Source organism: Lepidochelys kempii, chromosome 9, assembly GCF_965140285.1.
Source record: "Lepidochelys kempii isolate rLepKem1 chromosome 9, rLepKem1.hap1, whole genome shotgun sequence".
Classification (NCBI taxonomy): Eukaryota; Metazoa; Chordata; order Testudines; family Cheloniidae; genus Lepidochelys; species Lepidochelys kempii.
Window position 1 is genome coordinate 32536686 of NC_136388.1, and position 18666 is coordinate 32555351.

An 18666-nucleotide genomic window follows, 5' to 3' on the forward strand; every position below is an offset into this window, starting at 1 on the left:
GTTGAGGACTTCTCTGGCCTCTTCCTTCCTCAACGTCGGGGTAGGCACTGACAAGCCCTCCCGACTTGTATTTTCCAAGGGGGAGGGATAGCTCAGTGGTTTAAGCATGGGCCTGGGTTGTGAGTTCAATCCTTGAGGGGGCCATTTAGGAATCTGGGGCAAAAATTGGGGATTTGGTCCTGCTTTGAGCAGGGAGTTGGACTAGATGACCTCCTGAGGTGCCTTCCAACCCTGATATTCTATGACAGGAAGAGACACAGCTAAATCCCTGGGATAAGGATGACAGGATTAAGGAAACTCCCCTAGCCTCATTTGCATCAAAGATGGGACAAGGAGGCATCTCCATTAGCATACAGAATAGAGAACAGAGATTCCAAGGCAAGAACTGCACAGAACTCTGGGACCAGAAAAGCAGGGAAGCACTGAATGATGGGGATCTCTGCTCCAGATGTGGCAATTCTCCCGATCCACAGACAACTTCTCATCATGGCGAACCATCATTTTCAGTATATGGTCCTTCCTTTCAGTCTGTCTTCTTCCCCCCTGGGTTTTTATCAAATGTATGGTCATGGTGACGGTCTACCTCAGGAAGAAGGGAATTCATATGTTCCCATATGTGGATAACAGCTACTAAGTGGCAGGTCCAGAGAAGAAGTCATGTCTCTCATACACATTTTACTGTACTTACTTGACTATCTAGGTCAAGTAAGGACCATTTGTGGTATTATGTAACGTTACAAAAATTAATCAGGTATCATGTTCTGAGCATTAGTTGATAACACAGTACTATCAATCAAGAGTCACAATTTAACTTTGTAAGGGCTGCATGTTTGACATGCCTGTGTTCAAAGTATAATTTTAAAAATGGTGATTTTTAAACATTTTCTTAAATATACATCTACATAATTGCTTTAGGTTTATCATATTTAGTATCATTGCGTTTGTGGGAGAAAGGGCTTTTGAATGATACACAGCTCAATCCATTTCCAGCAATATTATTTATTATCAAAATTTCCATCACCCGGAGGATCTGGAGTTGGGAACTGGGGAGGGGAGGCAGTGAATCCCCCTGCCATGGCCCAAAGGGTGACAACATTGAAATGATGATTCTGTAGATTTTTATGAATCAAATAACACTTTTTATCACTAAGTTGCCCCTGGAATAAGATTTTTATTACATTATGCTCCCAAATTTTTATGTGTTTAAAGACTCTTATTTTCCTTTGTTACATTGCTCACATCAGGGAAATGGAAAAAATAATTACGCTTATTTCCTGGTTTTGTTTTCCTGATGATAAAACTCACCTCAGTTTCTCCAGGCTGAAGGCCAGATATTGGAGGTTTGCTATAACGTGAGTGCAATTAAGGTGGATAAAAACCAATTTTTAAATTAAAAAAATCACAACATTTTTATTTAGATATTGCTAGTTTTTTACTCTCTTCCCATAGTCTTAAGTTACTGAACTGGATGTTTAGTACTTGTTTCTTTAATTAGTTTCCTAATTGTTAGTAGAATTTCAGATTTTACATACTAAGATGTTTAACTTAAAATGCTCATCTGTGTTGAAACGGACAAATCCAGAGCCTCATTAACATCCTTACTGTGAGAACAACACAAACTGAAACACAAAGTTGATAAGCAAATAGCTTGTACTGTATTTACAACCAAAATCTGATTGTTATGTTATATTATATTTATTGTTATATTATAAATCTTCTGATATATTGAACTTCCACAAGTCCAAAAGTGGAAATACTTTGACCAGGCTGTTCTCCACCATAATATGCAGTTTGAAGCAAATAAGACATATGTTCCTAAGTTACTTAGGTGCTTTTGAAAATATCACCTGTAGATGTATAAATGTAGGCTTATGAGCCTAACTTCGGGCCCCTATTTTTGAACATTGTTAGCTTTGTATTAAAAAGTTCACAATAACAGTGTGTGACAGGGTCCCTGCGGTGAGCCTGGACTGGGGGATTTCTGAGCTCTCCAAACCCACCAACTTGGGATGCCTCTCACTGTGATACTGATGTGAAGCTACAAACCTCTGGCAGGTACTGCACGTATACAGCCATTCAAAGGCAGATGCACCCAATTGAGTTACATGAACGATCTCTTAGCCTCTCATGAACCATCAGTAGAGAGGCTCCAGCAAATTCCCTCCAGTTCCACAGTCTTGCAGCCCAGATCTGTACCATTTTGTATTGGTCAGCAGCCTGACTTCTTCATAGGAAAGTGGAAATGCACTAGCCTTTGTAACCTGAGTAGATTTCCCAAGCACTTTAGACAAACTCATTGGAAGAATAATACATTAAAATAAGTTTAACAACTACAGAAAGATAGATTTTAAGTGATAAATGGTAGGCATAAAGGTCAGAGATAGTTACTTTAAGAAAATAAAAAGTAAATACGCATTCTAAATCCTAAACTTTTAATCTAGGAAAGAGTTGAACTGAACAGCTTTGCTCACCCTGACAGATGTTACAAGCAGGTTTACAGTTCCTCAATACACAGGCTGGACCCCATTTCAGCCTGGGATCTAACTCCTTCTAGTTGAAAGTCTTTCGTCCTTCAGATATTCTTCCAGGTGTAGAGTTGGGCAGGGAGAGAAGCCAAGGGATGATGTCATTGTTTCTTTTTTTATACCTTCTCCTAGCTGCTTAAAAGTTCCCTGCTGTGATGTCGTGTGCAGGCATCCCCTATTGGTCAGGCAATCTCCATTGTCTACATGCTCTCTCTGAGAAGTCTCTGGGATGGCCACTGGGAAAGTGGATTCCCTTTTAATGGGCCATCAGCACATGTCTGAAAGGCTGGGTGTGGGCATCTCCCAACCACACACAATATTTCAGTAACACATATTACAATATTTCATAACTTCACATACAGTGATAATGTATACAATCCAACAGGATATTAATGTTCAACAGATCAAGACTCTTCAAATGATACCTTACAAGGCACACATTGTACAAAACATATAATCCTATTACAGTGGTGAATATGGGGGTTCCAGGGTGCTACTTTGAGGTAATGAGTGTCACACAGTGTTAAAGTATTGAAAGCAGTAATAACTTTTTATTAGTACTGAAGCAAATTTGTTTTGAAGTGACAAACATTTTATACCACTTAAGAGAAAATATTTAATAAAAGCTACAATTTTTTAGCCCCTGATGCTACAAACACTTGTGCACATGCTTAACTTGAAACATGAGTAGTCCCTTTGAAGTTAATACAGTAAAAGTTTTTTTTATCCAGCATGTTGGAGGAATGGGGGATGCTGGTAAGTGAAAAATTCCAGTTAACTGAGAGTGAGGGAGTTTGGGTGCAGGGCTGGGCGTTGGGGTGTGGGAGGGGATGCAGGGGTACAGGCTCTGGGAGGGAGTTTGGGTGCAGGAGGGGGGTTGGGGTGTGGGAGGGGTTTTGCGGTGCTGGATCCAGAGGCACTCACCTCAGGCGGCTCCCTGCAAACAGTGATCTGTCCTTGCTGTTCCTAGGTGGAGGCATGGCAGGAGGCTCTGTGCACTGCCCCTTCCCCGAGCCCTGGGTCTGTGGCCAATGGGAGTTGTGGGGACGGCATCTGTGGGCAGAGGCAGTGCGCAGAGCTGCCTAGACATGCCTCCTCCTAGGAACAGCAGGGACAGGTCGCCACTTGTGGAATAGCAGGGACAATTCATCCGAGGTGAATGCCTCCGGATCCAGTATCCCGAAACCCCTCCTGCACCCCAACCCTCTACCCCGAGTCCCCTCCTGCTCCCAAACTCCCTCCCAAACTCGCACCCCCTCCTGCACCTCAACCTCCAGACCTGCACTTCTTCCCACACGCTGAACCCCTTGTGGATGTTCCTCCGCCTAGGAGCAGCAAGGACATGTCGCCACTTCCAGGGAGCCACATGGAGCCAGGTAGAGAACCTGCTGGCCCCATGCCAACTCGACTATAAACCGGAACTTTCCATGAAGATTAGACATGCTGGTTTATAGAGCTTTCTGGTTGGTACAGGGCCAGATAGCACAGCTTTTACTGTAGAACTATTCAGGTTAGTAAAATTACATACTGTTTAAGTGTTTGCAAGAATCAGAACATTAGTTCTCAGTATTCTGGTTTTTTGCTTGTAGCAGTCTTGTAAACTGCAAATAAAAGACCCTACCAGTAGATGCTTTTAAAAAAATCAGCGTTCATAATTTAGTTAGTTAAAAAATAACCTAAAGTTGCAATAACAAAATATTTAAAATTAGTTTGGTAAAGCCATAATCTGATTTTAATCAATTAATTTAAAAAAATCAGATGATTTAAATGTATTTGATTTAAAGTGCTCTGTGCTGGGTGCAACTTGATTGATGATTTGAATTTTGACCAAAGAATTTGAGTCACATACATGCTTTTATTTTGCTTTCTGGAATCCTGTATTTCATTGTTTCCTTGTATTCCCCCATCTGTCCATCTATATCTGTTGTCTCGTCTCGTCTCGTCTCATAGTTAGGTCTAGTCTACACTAGGAAATTAGGTTAGTATAACTATGTCACTTGGGTCTGGAAAATCCACACTCCTGTTTAACTACATCACTCGGCTCTAACCCCATTGACCTAGCTACTGCCTCTTGGGGAGGTGGATTATCTATGCCTACAGGAGAACCCTTCCCTTTGGTATGGATAACATCATCACTGAAGCTCTGCAGTGGCACAGCTGCAGCATTTTAAGTGTAGACAAGATCTTGGATTGTAAACTCTTTGGGGCAAGGACTATCTCTTTTTTTTAATTATTATTCTATGTTTGCACAGCACTTAACAATGGGATCCTGGTCCTGGGGCTTCTAGGCACTATGATAATACAGATAATATGTTGAACCTGATTTTTATAATTGGACGCCTTTGGAAGAAGGTGTAAATCCAATACAGTCTTGTATTTTCTTAAATCTGTGAGGGAAAAGTTTTAAATGTTACTCAATCAGCTTACTTTGTTCATTATTATGGGACAGCATCATGATCAGATGCTGTGGATTTTTATTTTAAGCTAGAGCAGTTTGTTACTCATCTGTTTTTATTGCGTCTGGTCTGTCCTTCTCTTCACTCTTTGTTCCCATTTTCTCACTTTTTGCACCCATGGTACTCAGAGTTGACTGGCATTTGACAGATTTGTACATGTCAAATCTCCAACATGGCTTTCAAGTACAGTTAGCGTATATGGTAGGCAGGGGGAGAAACTACAGAAATCATAGAATCATCAAAATGTAGGGCCGGAAAGGGCCTCAAAGTCATCAAGCTCAGCCTCCTGTGCTGAGGCAGGACCAAGTAAACATAGACCATCCCTGCCAAGTGTTTGCCCAACTTGTTCTGAAAAAACCTCCAATGATGGAGATTCCACAACCTCACTTGGAAGCCTATTCCAGAGTTTAGCTGTCCTTATAGTTAGAAAGTTTTTCCTAATATCTAATCTAAATCACCCTTCTTTCAGGTTAAGCCCATTACTACTTGTCCTACTTCAGGGACGTGGAGAACAATTGATCACAGTCCTCTTTATAATAGTCCTTCACTTATTTGAAGACTGTTGTCAGGCCCCCCTCAGTCTTCTTGTCTTAAGACTAAACATGTCCAGGTTTTTAATCTTTCCTCATAGGTCAAGTTTTCTAAAACTTTTATGATTTTTGTTGCTCTCCTCTGGAATCTCTCCATTTTGTCCACATCTTTCCTAAAGTATGGCTCCCAGAACTGGACACAGTATTCCTACTGATGGGTCATCAGTAATGAGTAGAACGGGACAGTTATCTCCCATGTCTTACATATGACACTCCTGTTAATACACCCCAGAGTGATATTAGCTTTCTTCACAACTACATTACAGTGTTGACTCTCATTTAGTTCAATATTCAAATCGCCAGACTCTCCAGCTCCTGCCTCAGAGCAGTCAGCATCAGCCACATCCTGCTGTTTGTACAGATACATTTTATAGCAATTCAGAACAGTTTTATGGCTGCCTAACTTTTGATTTGTTCTTGATTATGCTTTACAAAAGTGTTTTTTTCTTTTTCTTTTTTTATTTTCCAGAGTTACAGTTCTGGCTAAGAACTTCACTCTGCACGATGGTGTATAAGTGCCTGTTAATTTCTCAAACCCACCAGAATTTTATGCAGTTGTTTTAGGAATTATTGCTAACAGACATTCTCTTTCTTCAAACACTTCAATATAATCTTTTTCAGCAATATACTTGCCGTAGCTTCAAACTGAAATGTTCAAATCCTATTTTCTTACTGGTTTTCAGGAAGACAGGAAAACCATTTCATAATTTTATAAGCTGGAAAGACCAAAGAGCTGCTGAACTTGTAAATTCCTGGAACAGGGGTGTCATATTGAAGGTAAGGCTGCTCATTGAGTATGCTGCTTAGATACTGCTTTTGTTTTCATTTACCCAAATTAGGTGTGATAAATATTGCAAGTGCCCTAATGCATAATTTCAATAAATGACATGATATGTAGTTTACAACTTTAAACAAAAAATAATACTGTTAGCATACAAAATGACAGAACACGAAAGCGAAGAAATTAAACACTGACATTCTATATCCACCTATAAAGCTAGTGTCCTAAACATACAGTGAAGGGTAGCCTAGAATTCCTCCTTACCTGTAAGGGGTTAAGAAGCTCAGATAACCGGGTTAGCATCTGATCAACAGGACCAATGGGGAAAGAATATACTTTCAAATCTTGGGGGGAGGGGTTTTTTGTGGTGTGTGTTTGTGTGTTTGTTTGTTTTTTGTTTTTGTTTGTTTTTTTCTCTCTTGGGACTGAAAGGGGCCAGACAGAAATCCATCTTCTCCAACCCATCCTAATCCAAGTCTCGAATATTGTAACCAGTATAGGTAAGCCAGGCAAGGTGGATTAGTTTCTTTTGTTTTGCTTGTGAATTTTCCCTGTGCTAAGTGGGAGTTTTTAACCTAAACTGGTAGAAATAAGCTTCGGAGGTCTTTCATGCAGGTCCCTACGTCTGTACCCTGGCGTTCAGAGTGGGGAGGGAACCCTGACAGCTAATAAATGTGTATAACTTTGAATCTCCTTGTTATATTAATATGTCACATGTTAACATTGCTAGCAAATGATTTTTTTGGTTCTGAATTTAATTTTGTCAGTATGGTTTTTGAGATTTTTGTACTTAGAATATTCATTTTTTATTCCAATTTGTTGTTGTAAATATGTTCCAGAATGTGTTGTAAATTTGGAGCATGTGTGTTCTTAAAAACAAAGAAGATTGGTCCCCACTTTATGTGGAAAAATTGAAGTCAACCTTACCTGTAAAGCTACTACTGGAACCTTCATAATAAGATGTAAAATTCCTTGATTTGTCAGAGATTTCCCTTCTGACACTGAGCAATTCATTTAACCTCTGTGTTTCAATACATATGTGTAAAATACAAGTAAGGCAACTAAGAACTTCTGTTCTTTTGGAATAGGCAATCCACGTTATCTCTACAATTCTTTACTTTTTGACTCGGAGTGATCGATATTTGACTGCTAGTTCATTGACTTTCACAACACAACATGTCTCTTTGAGGCTGTCCTGGATTTTACAAAACATAACTGAGGTAAGAAAGTTGTTGGGGGGAAAAGTAATACTCTTGGTACATAATAGCAATGAATAGTGACTTTTCTTGATGGTTACCTGCTCGGTTTTTGCTTTCTTTTTTTCCTTCCCTCAAAGGGAATGGAAAGAGAGGCTAATGATCTATTTTATCTTTTTACAAACTTCCCCTGATCCTGTAAATGTGTTCCTGTGTGACATTACTCACATGAGGAGTCTGACCTACAAAGCATAATCATATTGTTAGTTTTGCATTTCTTTTATTTATTAATCTTAACATTATACAACATAATTTTTATTGTAATTTATTTTAAAGTGAATTGAACTTTATTGTGTAACAATGTGGCATATTTTTATTTTATCTTTGACAGTGTTACATTTCCAGTCCGCCTTATCCCAACACTTACTGATTTCTGGAAATCTGTAACATAATGGTCAAAAAACAGGGATCTCCACTTACTCAGCATTTATGTAATTTTAAAGGCTTGACTAATGGTGTATAGCAGGGGTCGGCAACCTTTCAGAAGTGGTATGCCGAGTCTTCATTTATTCACTCTGATTTAAGGTTTTGCATGCCAGTAACACATTTTAACATTTTTAGAAGGTCTCTTTCTATAAGTCTTTAATATATAACTAAACTATTGTTGTATGTAAAGTAAATAAGGTTTTTAAAATGTTTAAGAAGCTTCATTTAAAATTAAATTAAAATGCAGAGCCCCCCCGGACCAGTGGCCAGGACCCGGGCAGTGTGAGTGCCACTGAAAATCAGCTCTCATGCCGCCTTTGGCATGCATGCATGCCATAGGTTGCCTACCCCTGGTGTATAGTGTCAGTGCCAGATATGTAACATTAAACATTTCTGTGTATTATATTATGCTAGCACCAAAACTTCTAAAGAACAATGAATTCACTCCTGTTTTTGTTCATTGACTTGGCTTTTTCCTTTCCTTTCTCTTTACTTAATTTATCTGTGTGTTTACTTTCAGATTTTTTTTTAAAAAGAGAAATGGGGAGGGTTGTCCTCTGTTTGCTTGTTTGTTTGTTTTACAACAAATAAGGAAGATTTCAAAAGTTGTTATTTTTAATCTATTACCCTGTTTGTTCTAACATAGAAATATTAGGAATGTCAAATATGGTCTTCCCTGGATTTGTTGGTGGACTTGTTGGCTCTTTCAGATATGGACTCATCAGCTTTTTTTAACCTAAAATTAAAGGAGATGGGGGTGCTGAGTCTTCAGTTAAAGTCCTGTTTTCTCTCAAGAATTCCCTAGTTACTGGAATTTTAAAAAGCAAAAAACAAAAACCAAAGTTCTGCCCAGAAAAATCATTTCCTTTTTCAATAAGTCGGTCTGTCTCATCATTCTGCAAGTTCTCTGGTTGTCCTTTGAGTCTTTCAAGAAAAATAGGATAAGTAAAATCTGAATTTCTAAGTTTTAAAGAAGGAAGTAGGGAAATAATAATTTTCAGGCTTTCTTTATATAACATAAAGAAGCAAAAATTGACAGCCCTATTTGCTTTCCTTTGGCAAGGTCATATTTTTAGGTATTCTTATTTTTCTTTTAGCATTGTCGTTTTCTTATCTACAAAACACTTTTTTTTTTTACCACTTCTTCATATCTCCTCTTCCACTGCCTTCATTTCTGAACTCCACTAATAGTGATCTCAAAGTCTCCAGCTTTACACTATTAGGGTTCTTATGTGCCACTGCTAAAGAAGGCTGAGCAACTAATCTCCCATTGGCAGCAACAAGGCTTGCAAAACTGTATGTGCACAGGAGCAAAAACTGCAGTTTAGGGACAGGCCATATCTACGCTACAAAGTTTGGTCGATGCAAATTACATCAACATAAAGCCGCCACAGTTAGCATATTGCTTGTGCACATGCATAGTTGGCTTCTTGTGTTGGTGCTGTGCGTACTCATCAGGAGAGTTTGTATTGATGCACAGTGGGTGCACCATGGGTAGGTATCTCCTTGTGCAAGCTTCCACTGTCCAGCACTGTGTTTTGGGAAGGTTTGGCAATGCATGGTGAGGAAGAATCAAGTTGCTCAGGAGTGGTTGGGAACAAGGGGTCAACTTCTCAGTGTGCAACTATCTCCATCCCATAATGTCATCTATATCCCATAATATTCACGCCTTTTTAAAAACTCCCACAAAACTGCATGCCCCTCCTTGCTGTCTGTCATTTCTGACCTGAAGCATTGAGCTTGCACAGCTCTGAGCTATTGTCATAAGTGTTGCAAACACAGGATGCACGATCCTCTATTTGCAGAGCCTTAAGAAAAATCGAATCAGTGTGGACAGATTGCTGTGTGACATAGTGAGAATCAATTCAAGGTTACTGGTGGGGTTTGTAGATCAGCTGCAGATGGTGGAGCACCATTTCTGGGCCTGAGAAATGAGCACTCATTAGTGGGATCACATTTTAATGCAGACTTGGGGTGGTGAGCAGTGACTGCAGAACTTTCGGATGCTCAAGGCCACATTCCTGGATCTGTGCTCCAAGCTTGCCTCAGCTCTCCAGCACAGGTATACCAAAATGAGAGCTGCACTGACAGTGGCAATCGTGTTGTGGAAAGTTGCAATGCTGGATTGCTACCAATGAGTGGGCAATCATTTTGGAGTTGGGAAATCACTGTGTGGGGGTGTCGTCATGCAGGGTTATAACTCGTCTCCTGCTACACAGGACTGTGACCCTACGCAATGTGCAGGACATAGTGGATGGATTGCAGCAGTGGGGTTCCTGAACTGCAATGAAGCAATGGATGGCAGTTGTATCCCAATTTTGTCACCAGACCACCTTGCCACAGAGTACATCAACAGAAAGGGTTACTTTCCTATAGTTATGCAAATACTGGTGAATCGCCAGAGATGCTTCACTAACATTAGTGTTGGCTGGTCAGGGAAGGTGCATGATGTTTGTATTTTTAAGAACACAGGACTGTTCAGAAAGCTACAAGCAGGGACTTTCTTTCCCAGCTAGTGGATTACCATTAGGAATGTTGAAATGCCAGTTGGGATCCTGTGGGACTGAGCTACTCCTTGCTTCCTTGGCTCATGACGTCATACACTGGCCACCTCGGCAGCACCAAGGAAAGATTCAACTATAGATCAGCAGATGCAGAATGACAGTTGAATGCACTTTTGGTACACTGAAGGGATGCTAAAAGAAAAGGAGTACTTGTGGCACCTTAGAGACTAACCAATTTATTTGAGCATAAGCTTTCGTGAGCTACAGCTCATTTCATCGGATGCATAAAGTGGAAAGTACAGTGAGGTCTGTGTGTATATATAAAATCTCCTCACTGTACTTTCCACTTTATGCATCTGATGAAGTGAGCTGTAGCTCACGAAAGCTTATGCTCAAATAAATTGGTTAGTCTCTAAGGTGCCACAAGTACTCCTTTTCTTTTTGCGAATACAGACTAACACGGCTGCTACTCTGAAACCTGAAGGGATGCTGGCATTGTTTACTCACAAGGTTGGATCTCGGTGAAGAAAAATCTCAGTGGTTATACCTGCCTATTGTGTCCTGCATCATATTTGTGAAACAGAAGGGAAAAGTTGCTGCCAGGATGGGGGACGAGCCAGTCACAAGGGCAATTAGATGAGCTCAGCATAGAGCTATACAATTCAGGGAGGCTTTGGAAGAGCATTTTAACAGTGACCCACAGTAATGCATTGTGGTGTACTGTGCTCTATCTGGTTATGCTGCTTTGGGGCCTGTTTGGAATTGTGTGGTGCTTGGTGTACATCTGTGAATATAACACTATCAATGTACATATTAATTTTGTGGTGCTTGCTGTACATTTGATTATTGCATTGTGTTTGTCACTGATCCTATGAGTTGTGTCACAGTCTGCAGTACCAAGTGAGTGAGTGCTTTCAGAACTAGGCACTCTGCAGCATATGTTGTGAATTAATAGATTAATTATTTTTTAAATAATATTATAATCAGTAACAAAAGCAGTGCAAAGAAAAATCTGTGTAATTTAAAAGCTATTAAGATATTTTTAATGTATTTGATCAGAACTTAATAAGGGCGAAAAGCATTCATTTCCATTTTACCTACATATACAACATCTGTGGTTTTCACAGGTCAGTGTATGTGAAGCTGTCGTTGTCCTTAATGTTCCCCCTGAGTGGAGTGGTAGGGGTAGGGATGTGGCCTCTCATGCCATGTGGAATGCTGAGGGTGGTTGTAGTGAAGTGCTGTAATGGAGTTCTCCATGGACTGCAAAGAGAGGTGAGCCTGGGACTGTTGAACTTATATGTTCCCAGGAGTCTGCAGCATCTCTGTTTGCTGCTAGAGAAGCCCCATTACGTCCTGGTGCATCTCCCTCTCCTCTTTCTGCTGGGAATCCTGGACCTTTTTCCTGTCTGCTCTTCCCTTCTCCAGGCTATCTGCAGTGTTCACCCTCCAGGTGATGCTCATGGTCTGATACAGCATTAGCTTGCAGGAGCTCATTGAACATGTCATCCCTAGTGCTCTTATTCCTCCTCCTTATCTGGTTCAGGCATTCTGTGAGTGTGGAGGGGGAACCACTCAAAGCTGAAACGGCAGGAGCTGCAGATAAAACACCGAGGTATAGTCAGTATAGTGTGACAAATTTCCTCCTCTGCCTTGGTGGGTCCTGTGCTTATTGGCAGATTTGCTTGCCTCAGAGGTTCACGGCAGCCCTCAGTTTGGCCACTTTCATGGCTCAAATCTGCCGTTCACTCAGTTATCCTCATCACTGGCCAGCATGGGGAAAGGAGGAAGAACAATCCCTGCAGTCTCTGCTGATCCACCTAGTGGATTGGGGAACAGGCCAGAGACCTTCCCCTCTGGTGAAACCCACAGTCCAGTTCAACTCCTCCAGTATCAAGTAGGGAGTTGAGGGAATGGGGGGAACCCAGGCCCGCCGTCTACTCCGGGTTCCAGCCCAGGGCCCTGTGGGTAACAGCTGTCTACAGTGGCTCCTGTAACAGCTGCAACTCCCTGGGCTACTTCTCCATGGCCTCCTCCCAACACCATCTTTATTCTCATCACAGGACCTTCCTCCTGATGTCTGATAATGCTTGTACTTCTCAGTCTTCCAGTAGTACACTACCTCACTCTCAGCCTCTTGTGCTTCTTGCTCCCAGCTCCTCGCATGCACGCCACAAACTGAAGTGAGCTCCTTTGTTTAAACCCAGGTGCCCTGATTAGCCTTCCTGTCTTAATTGATTCTGGAAGCTTCTTGATTGGCTGCAGGTGTTCTAATCAGCCTGTCTGCCTTAATTGTTTCCAGAAAGTTCCTGATTGTTCTGGAACCTTCCCTGTTACCTTACCCAGGGAAAAGGGACCTACTTAACCTGGGGCTAATATATCTGCCTTCTATCACTTTCCTGTAGCCATCTGGCCTGACACTGTCACAATGGTCACAATAGTCACAACAGAAACCAGAAGTTAAGATTCAGAATTCCCTTCCCTTGGTCCCCTACAGTTTTAAACAAGGCATGCTTATTGTCTTCTACTTCCAAGTGCTTGTGCACGGCCCCACTCTCAACTCCAGCCATGGTGAGTATGGCTCACATGGGGTGAGGAAAATGAGGAGGGAGTTGCTCAGTTGCATGAAACTACGAGTATAGTGCAATGGCACTGAATACTGACACCATTTTCCACAAGCGGTGGTGATTTTAGTTGATATTTCAGTCCGGTCCTGAGAGTGACAAAGGCAGAGAGCACAGCTGATGTCCTGAAGCCATGAGGGGCCCATATGCTGCCACCCAGTGTACTGCAATGGTGCTTGCTGAAGTTATCACTGACTGGCATGGGAACACATCCTATTGCAAGGAAGAAATAAGGCTGCCATCCCTAGAAACCTTTGGCAGAGGATTGCAGAGGATTACCTCCGTGAAAATTTCATCGAGATCTCTTAGGAGGATTCAAGGGATATCCCTGATGTACATAAAAAGACTGCTCCACATGGCTTAACTCTATAGCAGAATGAAAAGCAAATAACAATACTACCTCTCTTTTTGTACTGCTACCTCTTCTTGTATGAGTAAATTAATGAAAAGCTAATAGCTAGCTATGTCCTGTTATGTTGGGGGCGTCATCACTATAAGGGGGAATATATTTACACAGTTACCCGAGGATCCTTCCCATGCATCGGGCTTGACTGCTGGGCCTGACTAGACTGTGGTGAAGTGTCAAACAGCTTGCAGCATAACTGAAGTCCCCCAGCACCCTGCCTTCCAGTCGCATGTCCCCCATCCTCCTCTTTTTTCCTCCTCTACCACCTCTTCATCCTTGCTGTTCATGGTAGGGGCTTGTGACCTGGGCTCCTTAGAGATATCCATGGTGGTCTGCTAGGTGGTAGAGGTGTCTCCGCCAAGTATGGCATGCAGCTCTTTGTAAAAGCGGCAGGTCTGTAGCTCTGAACTGTATTGATTGTTGGCCTCCTTGGGCTTCTGGTATGCCTGATGCAGTTCCTGTGCTTTCACTCGGCATTGCTGCTGGTCCCTGTCATACTCCTCCAGCATCCCCCATGCAGTCTATTTGTAGATGTTCACTTTTATACAGCTGGTGCATAGCTGTTCTTGTACAGCTTATTCTCCGCACAGACCTAAGGGATGCAATATCTCCTGTCTACTCCAAGCTGGAGTGTATCTAGAGCATGTAACTGGCATGGTCAGTTGGCAAGTTGCACACAACAATGGGGAGCTGCTAGGTATCTATGTCAAGCTGGACAATCGGGAAAAGACATTTCAAAAATACTCAGGGCTTCAGAAGGCTTCCTTGCTTTTTAGTCTCTCTGACCCCCGGGCCAGTTGTGACCAGAGCAGTCAGTGTCAGGCATTGTGGAACAGCTGCTGGAAGACTGTTAGGGTCAATGTAAATAACACAGTATCTACACTAGCATTGCATCGACCTTCGTACATCAACCATGGCTCAATGCCACTCGGGGAGGTAGTGATACTACATTACTTATACTTATGTTGTTGGGAGACAAATTTAAGTGTAGACGCATGCACAAGTAGGCTGATGCAAGGCAGCTTATGTTAACCTAACTTTGTAGTATAGACCAGGCAGCTGGGGGATAGGGGTTGGTCTGCTGTGCTTCACAGTACCATTTCTCTTCTGAAGCGCCTGGCTCTAGAGCTTCCTGTGATTTAACACCCCTTTCCCAGAGGAAATATTGTCAGTTGTTTTCTGGGGACATGCATATTATTGTCCCCCCATTAAATATTTGGAAACAGGGAAGGGTGAGAGGGAGAGAAAATGTATTCCTTTCTTCACATCCACATTGAACACACTCCTTTTTTTTTTTTTTTTTGGTTTTTTTGGTTTTTTTGTTTTCAGGTACAACAAGCAGCCAATGAAAACAATTGCTGCTTTGGAACAATTGACACATGGCTGTTATATAAACTCACCAAAGGTGAGTTTGGAAGCACTGGTTAAACAAAACATATTTCAAATTAGAGCAGATATTGAATGCATTCCCCTACCGTTATTCCCAAGAGCCCAACTGCCACATTAGGTGTGATGGATTTGGGGTTACTTATGAATACTGAATGTTGGTCTGGTTATTTGGATGTTTGCTGTATGAATATATTGGTTTAACTCAGGATGGGACTGTCCCAAAAAATAGGCAGAAAAGAAAAGAGGGGCTCAAGAGAGCCACCTCTCAGCAAACACTTGAATTGTTAATGTACATTGCCAAAACTATTAGCTTTGATGGCAGGAAAAGCACCATGAAAAGAAAGGAACAAAATGGTAACCAGAATTTAAAATGGGATACCCTCTCAGGAAAAGGAGACAGTAGTTGTTTGGGGGAATACAGAGACACAGAGTTGAACAGGTAGTGTCTGAAGATATTAGGCTTGCCAAGGTTACCATCAGAGGATAATAAGACTTTAGGTAAAATAGATATGCTTGTAGACTATTTTATTTAAAAATACATTTAATCTGAAAGCTTTGTTCCTACTGGACATGTAAACAATACTTTGGTTTTAAGAAGGCTGTCTGATTGCTGTATTCCAGTGGTCTCAGACTCCCTAAGGGAAGAACCGCAGGTGCCTGAGCTCAGTCAGACCTGCAGGGTAAGAATGGTGGATACACAGGGTACTGTAGTCCAGGGTTAAGTCTAAGAATAGGAGAATTGCATAATTCCATGCCCGGTTAGGAGGCTTGATACGTCAGGGCACACAGAGAGACCACAAAGGGGAGGGAGGCGCAGCTAGCCTCTCACAACTCATGAGCCTTGAACCCAGGTCCACAGAAGCAGCCACAATTCAGCTCTCCACTTGGCAGTCTGCTGACAACTGCTGACCAGTTCCCATGAAGCCCAGCCCCAGTTTGAAGCTCCGCCTCTGAGGTATTATTGGTGAAGCCCCAAAGCAGCCGATTGGCCTGCTGGCCCTACTTAAGACAGGAACAGGAAGCTGTCCGAAGAATTGGGATCCATCCTGCTCTGTACTGTGTGCCTTGTGCTTCCTGCTCCCCTGGCTTGACTTCCTAGTGTCCTGACTTGGCTTGGCTCTTGACCTCTGACTTGTGGTTCTGCTCTCTTACAAAAGAAGAGAAAAACAAAATTAAATAAACACATAGCCATTAAACATAATTTTTTAATGAATTTATGTTAAATTGGCAGCAGGTAAACTCTCCAATCAGCTTAATGGTTGTGCATCTAGTTTCTTTGTTTTGGAGGAGGAGGCTTAATGGCTGTGTACGCTCTTCTCTCACTGCCTGCTGAGTTAATTTCTGTAGGTTTGTGTGGTGTTTAGATGTTGCTTGTAATTATTAGAATTGGGAGCAATGGCTGTTGGGAGTCTGAAAGGACAGGAAACAGGAAGGAGGGGGAGGAGTTGAGAGGCTGGGAGAAAGCTACAGACGGTGCAGCAGCAGCTTGGTAAAGAGATTTCCACTTTAAAAATAAGTCCTGTTGAAGCTTGTTAGTACCTTGCCTGGTTGATACAACATTTTGGTGACGAGGATGGATCTTCTGCCTCTGAACCCACCTGCACCCTTTCTGCAAAGCTCAGGTGAGCCTCCAGTTGCTTTTACTACCTGGATCCGTACGTTTGAGACTTATTTGTTTGCAATCGGTGCTACAGAGATTTCTGAAGTAAGAAAGCATGCTCTGCTAATCCACTGCCTTGGAGCAGAAGGGCAGTGTATATTTTACACTTTTTTCCCCTTGCAGATGATAAATATGAGACTGCACTCACTGCATTAAAGAATTTTTTTGTGCCAAAAGTCAATGTAGTAGCTAATCGCTACAGATTTCACCAGTGTGAGCAGAAACTAGAGGAAACTATAATGCAGTATTTTACTTCCCTGAGGAGTCTGATTGTAATCTGTGACTTTGGGAATATGGCAGATGAGATGATTTGAGACCAGCTCATTGAGAAAACAAGCATGCTTTGTGTAAGAGAACGCTTACTTTTAGAACCACAACTTACACTAGAAAAAGCAATAACCATTGCTACTCAGATTGAGTCAGCTACAGCTGAAGCCAAAATAATGAGCATGGATACAGGAGGCACAGTCCAGGCTGTGACTCCTTTGCAGAAAAGTTCACTACCACTGTAGACACACAACTGCAAGAGGAAAACTAATGAAAAACCACCAAATCAGCAAATTCAAAATACAGTAAAAGCATGCTTTCGCTGTGGATCCCCACAATACCTTGCAAGCTACACAGAATATCCGGCAAAAGTAGCTCAGTACAATCATTGCAAAAAGATTGGGCATTTGCTAAATTATGTCGCAGCAGCCAGTTCAGTTAACAGGTGCATGCAGTTACAATACCAGATGTTACTGTGCTGAGCATGGATAAAATCACTACTGCACATATTCCAGAACAGATAAAGTGCACTGTAAACGTTTCCGCCATACCCTCAGGCAAATCACACTCTATTCAGCTAATGTTGGACACTGGCTCAGCAGTATCTATACTACCTGATTCCATCTATTTGCATTACTTTAAAGATGTGCCTCTTACTGAACCCAAACTTCAGTTGGTATGCTATTTGAAAAACCATATTCCAGTACATGGCTGCCTGCCAGCAATAGTTACTTTTGGTGATGGCTGTGTAACTGCAGAGTTCTATATTGTCCACAAAAGCACTCCTATCCTTGGCAGAGATTTATTGGCTGCTTTAAATCTCAGGGTAGTTAATGGACGAATTGGTCTTCCTCAGCAAAGCACTCTTGTGGTACACACACCAGTTTCAGCTGGGACCCAACACCAGGTTGAGGAGAAACTCAGCTGTGCTTATGGGTTTCTGCATAAAGTTAAAATGCAGAATAATGTGATGCCTGTACGATAGAAGTTACGGCGCTTACCATTTTCAGTCAGGGAAGCTGATTCAGAGGAACTTAGAAAATGTGTTCAAAAGGACATTGACTCCTCGGAATGGGTTTCACCTATAATAGTGATGCAGAAGAAGGGTGGAGGCATTCGCCTTTGTGTGAACTTAAGGGAGCCAAATAAACCTATTGTGATTGACAGCCATCCTCTTCCTCACATAGAAGAAGTAGTTGCAGAACTCCGTGGAGCAAAGATGTTTTCTACTCTTGATTTGCAGAGCACATACCACAATGTTATGTTGCATGAAGATAGCAGAGACCTCACAGCATTTATTACACATGAGGGACTATTTCTTTTTAAACATGTTCCATATGGTCTCGCATCTGCCCCAAGTGCCTTTCAAAAAATGTCACTGATTCTGAAGAATCAACATGGAGTTCAGTGCTATCTGGATGATATTATCATGTATGGAAATACTTCTGAGGAGCATGACAATAACCTGCAGTCTGTACTAAACTGTATCAGCACAGCAAGCCTCCAGCTCAATAGGTCCAAATGCAAATTTAGACAAACTGAACTCTGCTTTCTGGGGCATACCATTTCACAGGCTGGACTAAAACCTGATCCAGATCATATCCTGGCAATTTTAAATGCTCCTCCTCCAACAGATTTGCAAACCTTACGTTCTTTCTTGGGTCTTACCTCCTGGTATATAAAATTCACTCCCAATTATGCTTCTGTCATTGAACCTTTACAAGAATTACTGCGGAGAAGTTCAACCTTAGTGTGGACAACGAATGCACAAGCTAGTTTCGA

General features: G+C 41.8%; 1 protein-coding gene across 7 annotated transcripts in view; it reads left to right on the forward strand.

Moving 5' to 3' along the window:
• The window catches only part of GK5 (glycerol kinase 5), a 101107-nt gene that overhangs the window by 19303 nt on the left and 63138 nt on the right, over positions 1-18666 (forward strand). For 6 of the 7 annotated variants that reach the window (XR_012160785.2, XR_013636349.1, XM_073359786.2 and 3 more), the window contains 3 exons: positions 6255-6348; positions 7441-7572; positions 14898-14973. Coding sequence is in view for 4 of the 7 variants with exons in the window: in XM_073359786.2 (XP_073215887.2) it covers positions 6255-6348; positions 7441-7572; positions 14898-14973 (302 nt within the window). In the remaining 3 variants the exon portion in view is untranslated. The remainder of the gene's footprint in view (positions 1-6254; positions 6349-7440; positions 7573-14897; positions 14974-18666) is intronic. The other variant, XR_013636348.1, reaches the window with a different exon arrangement.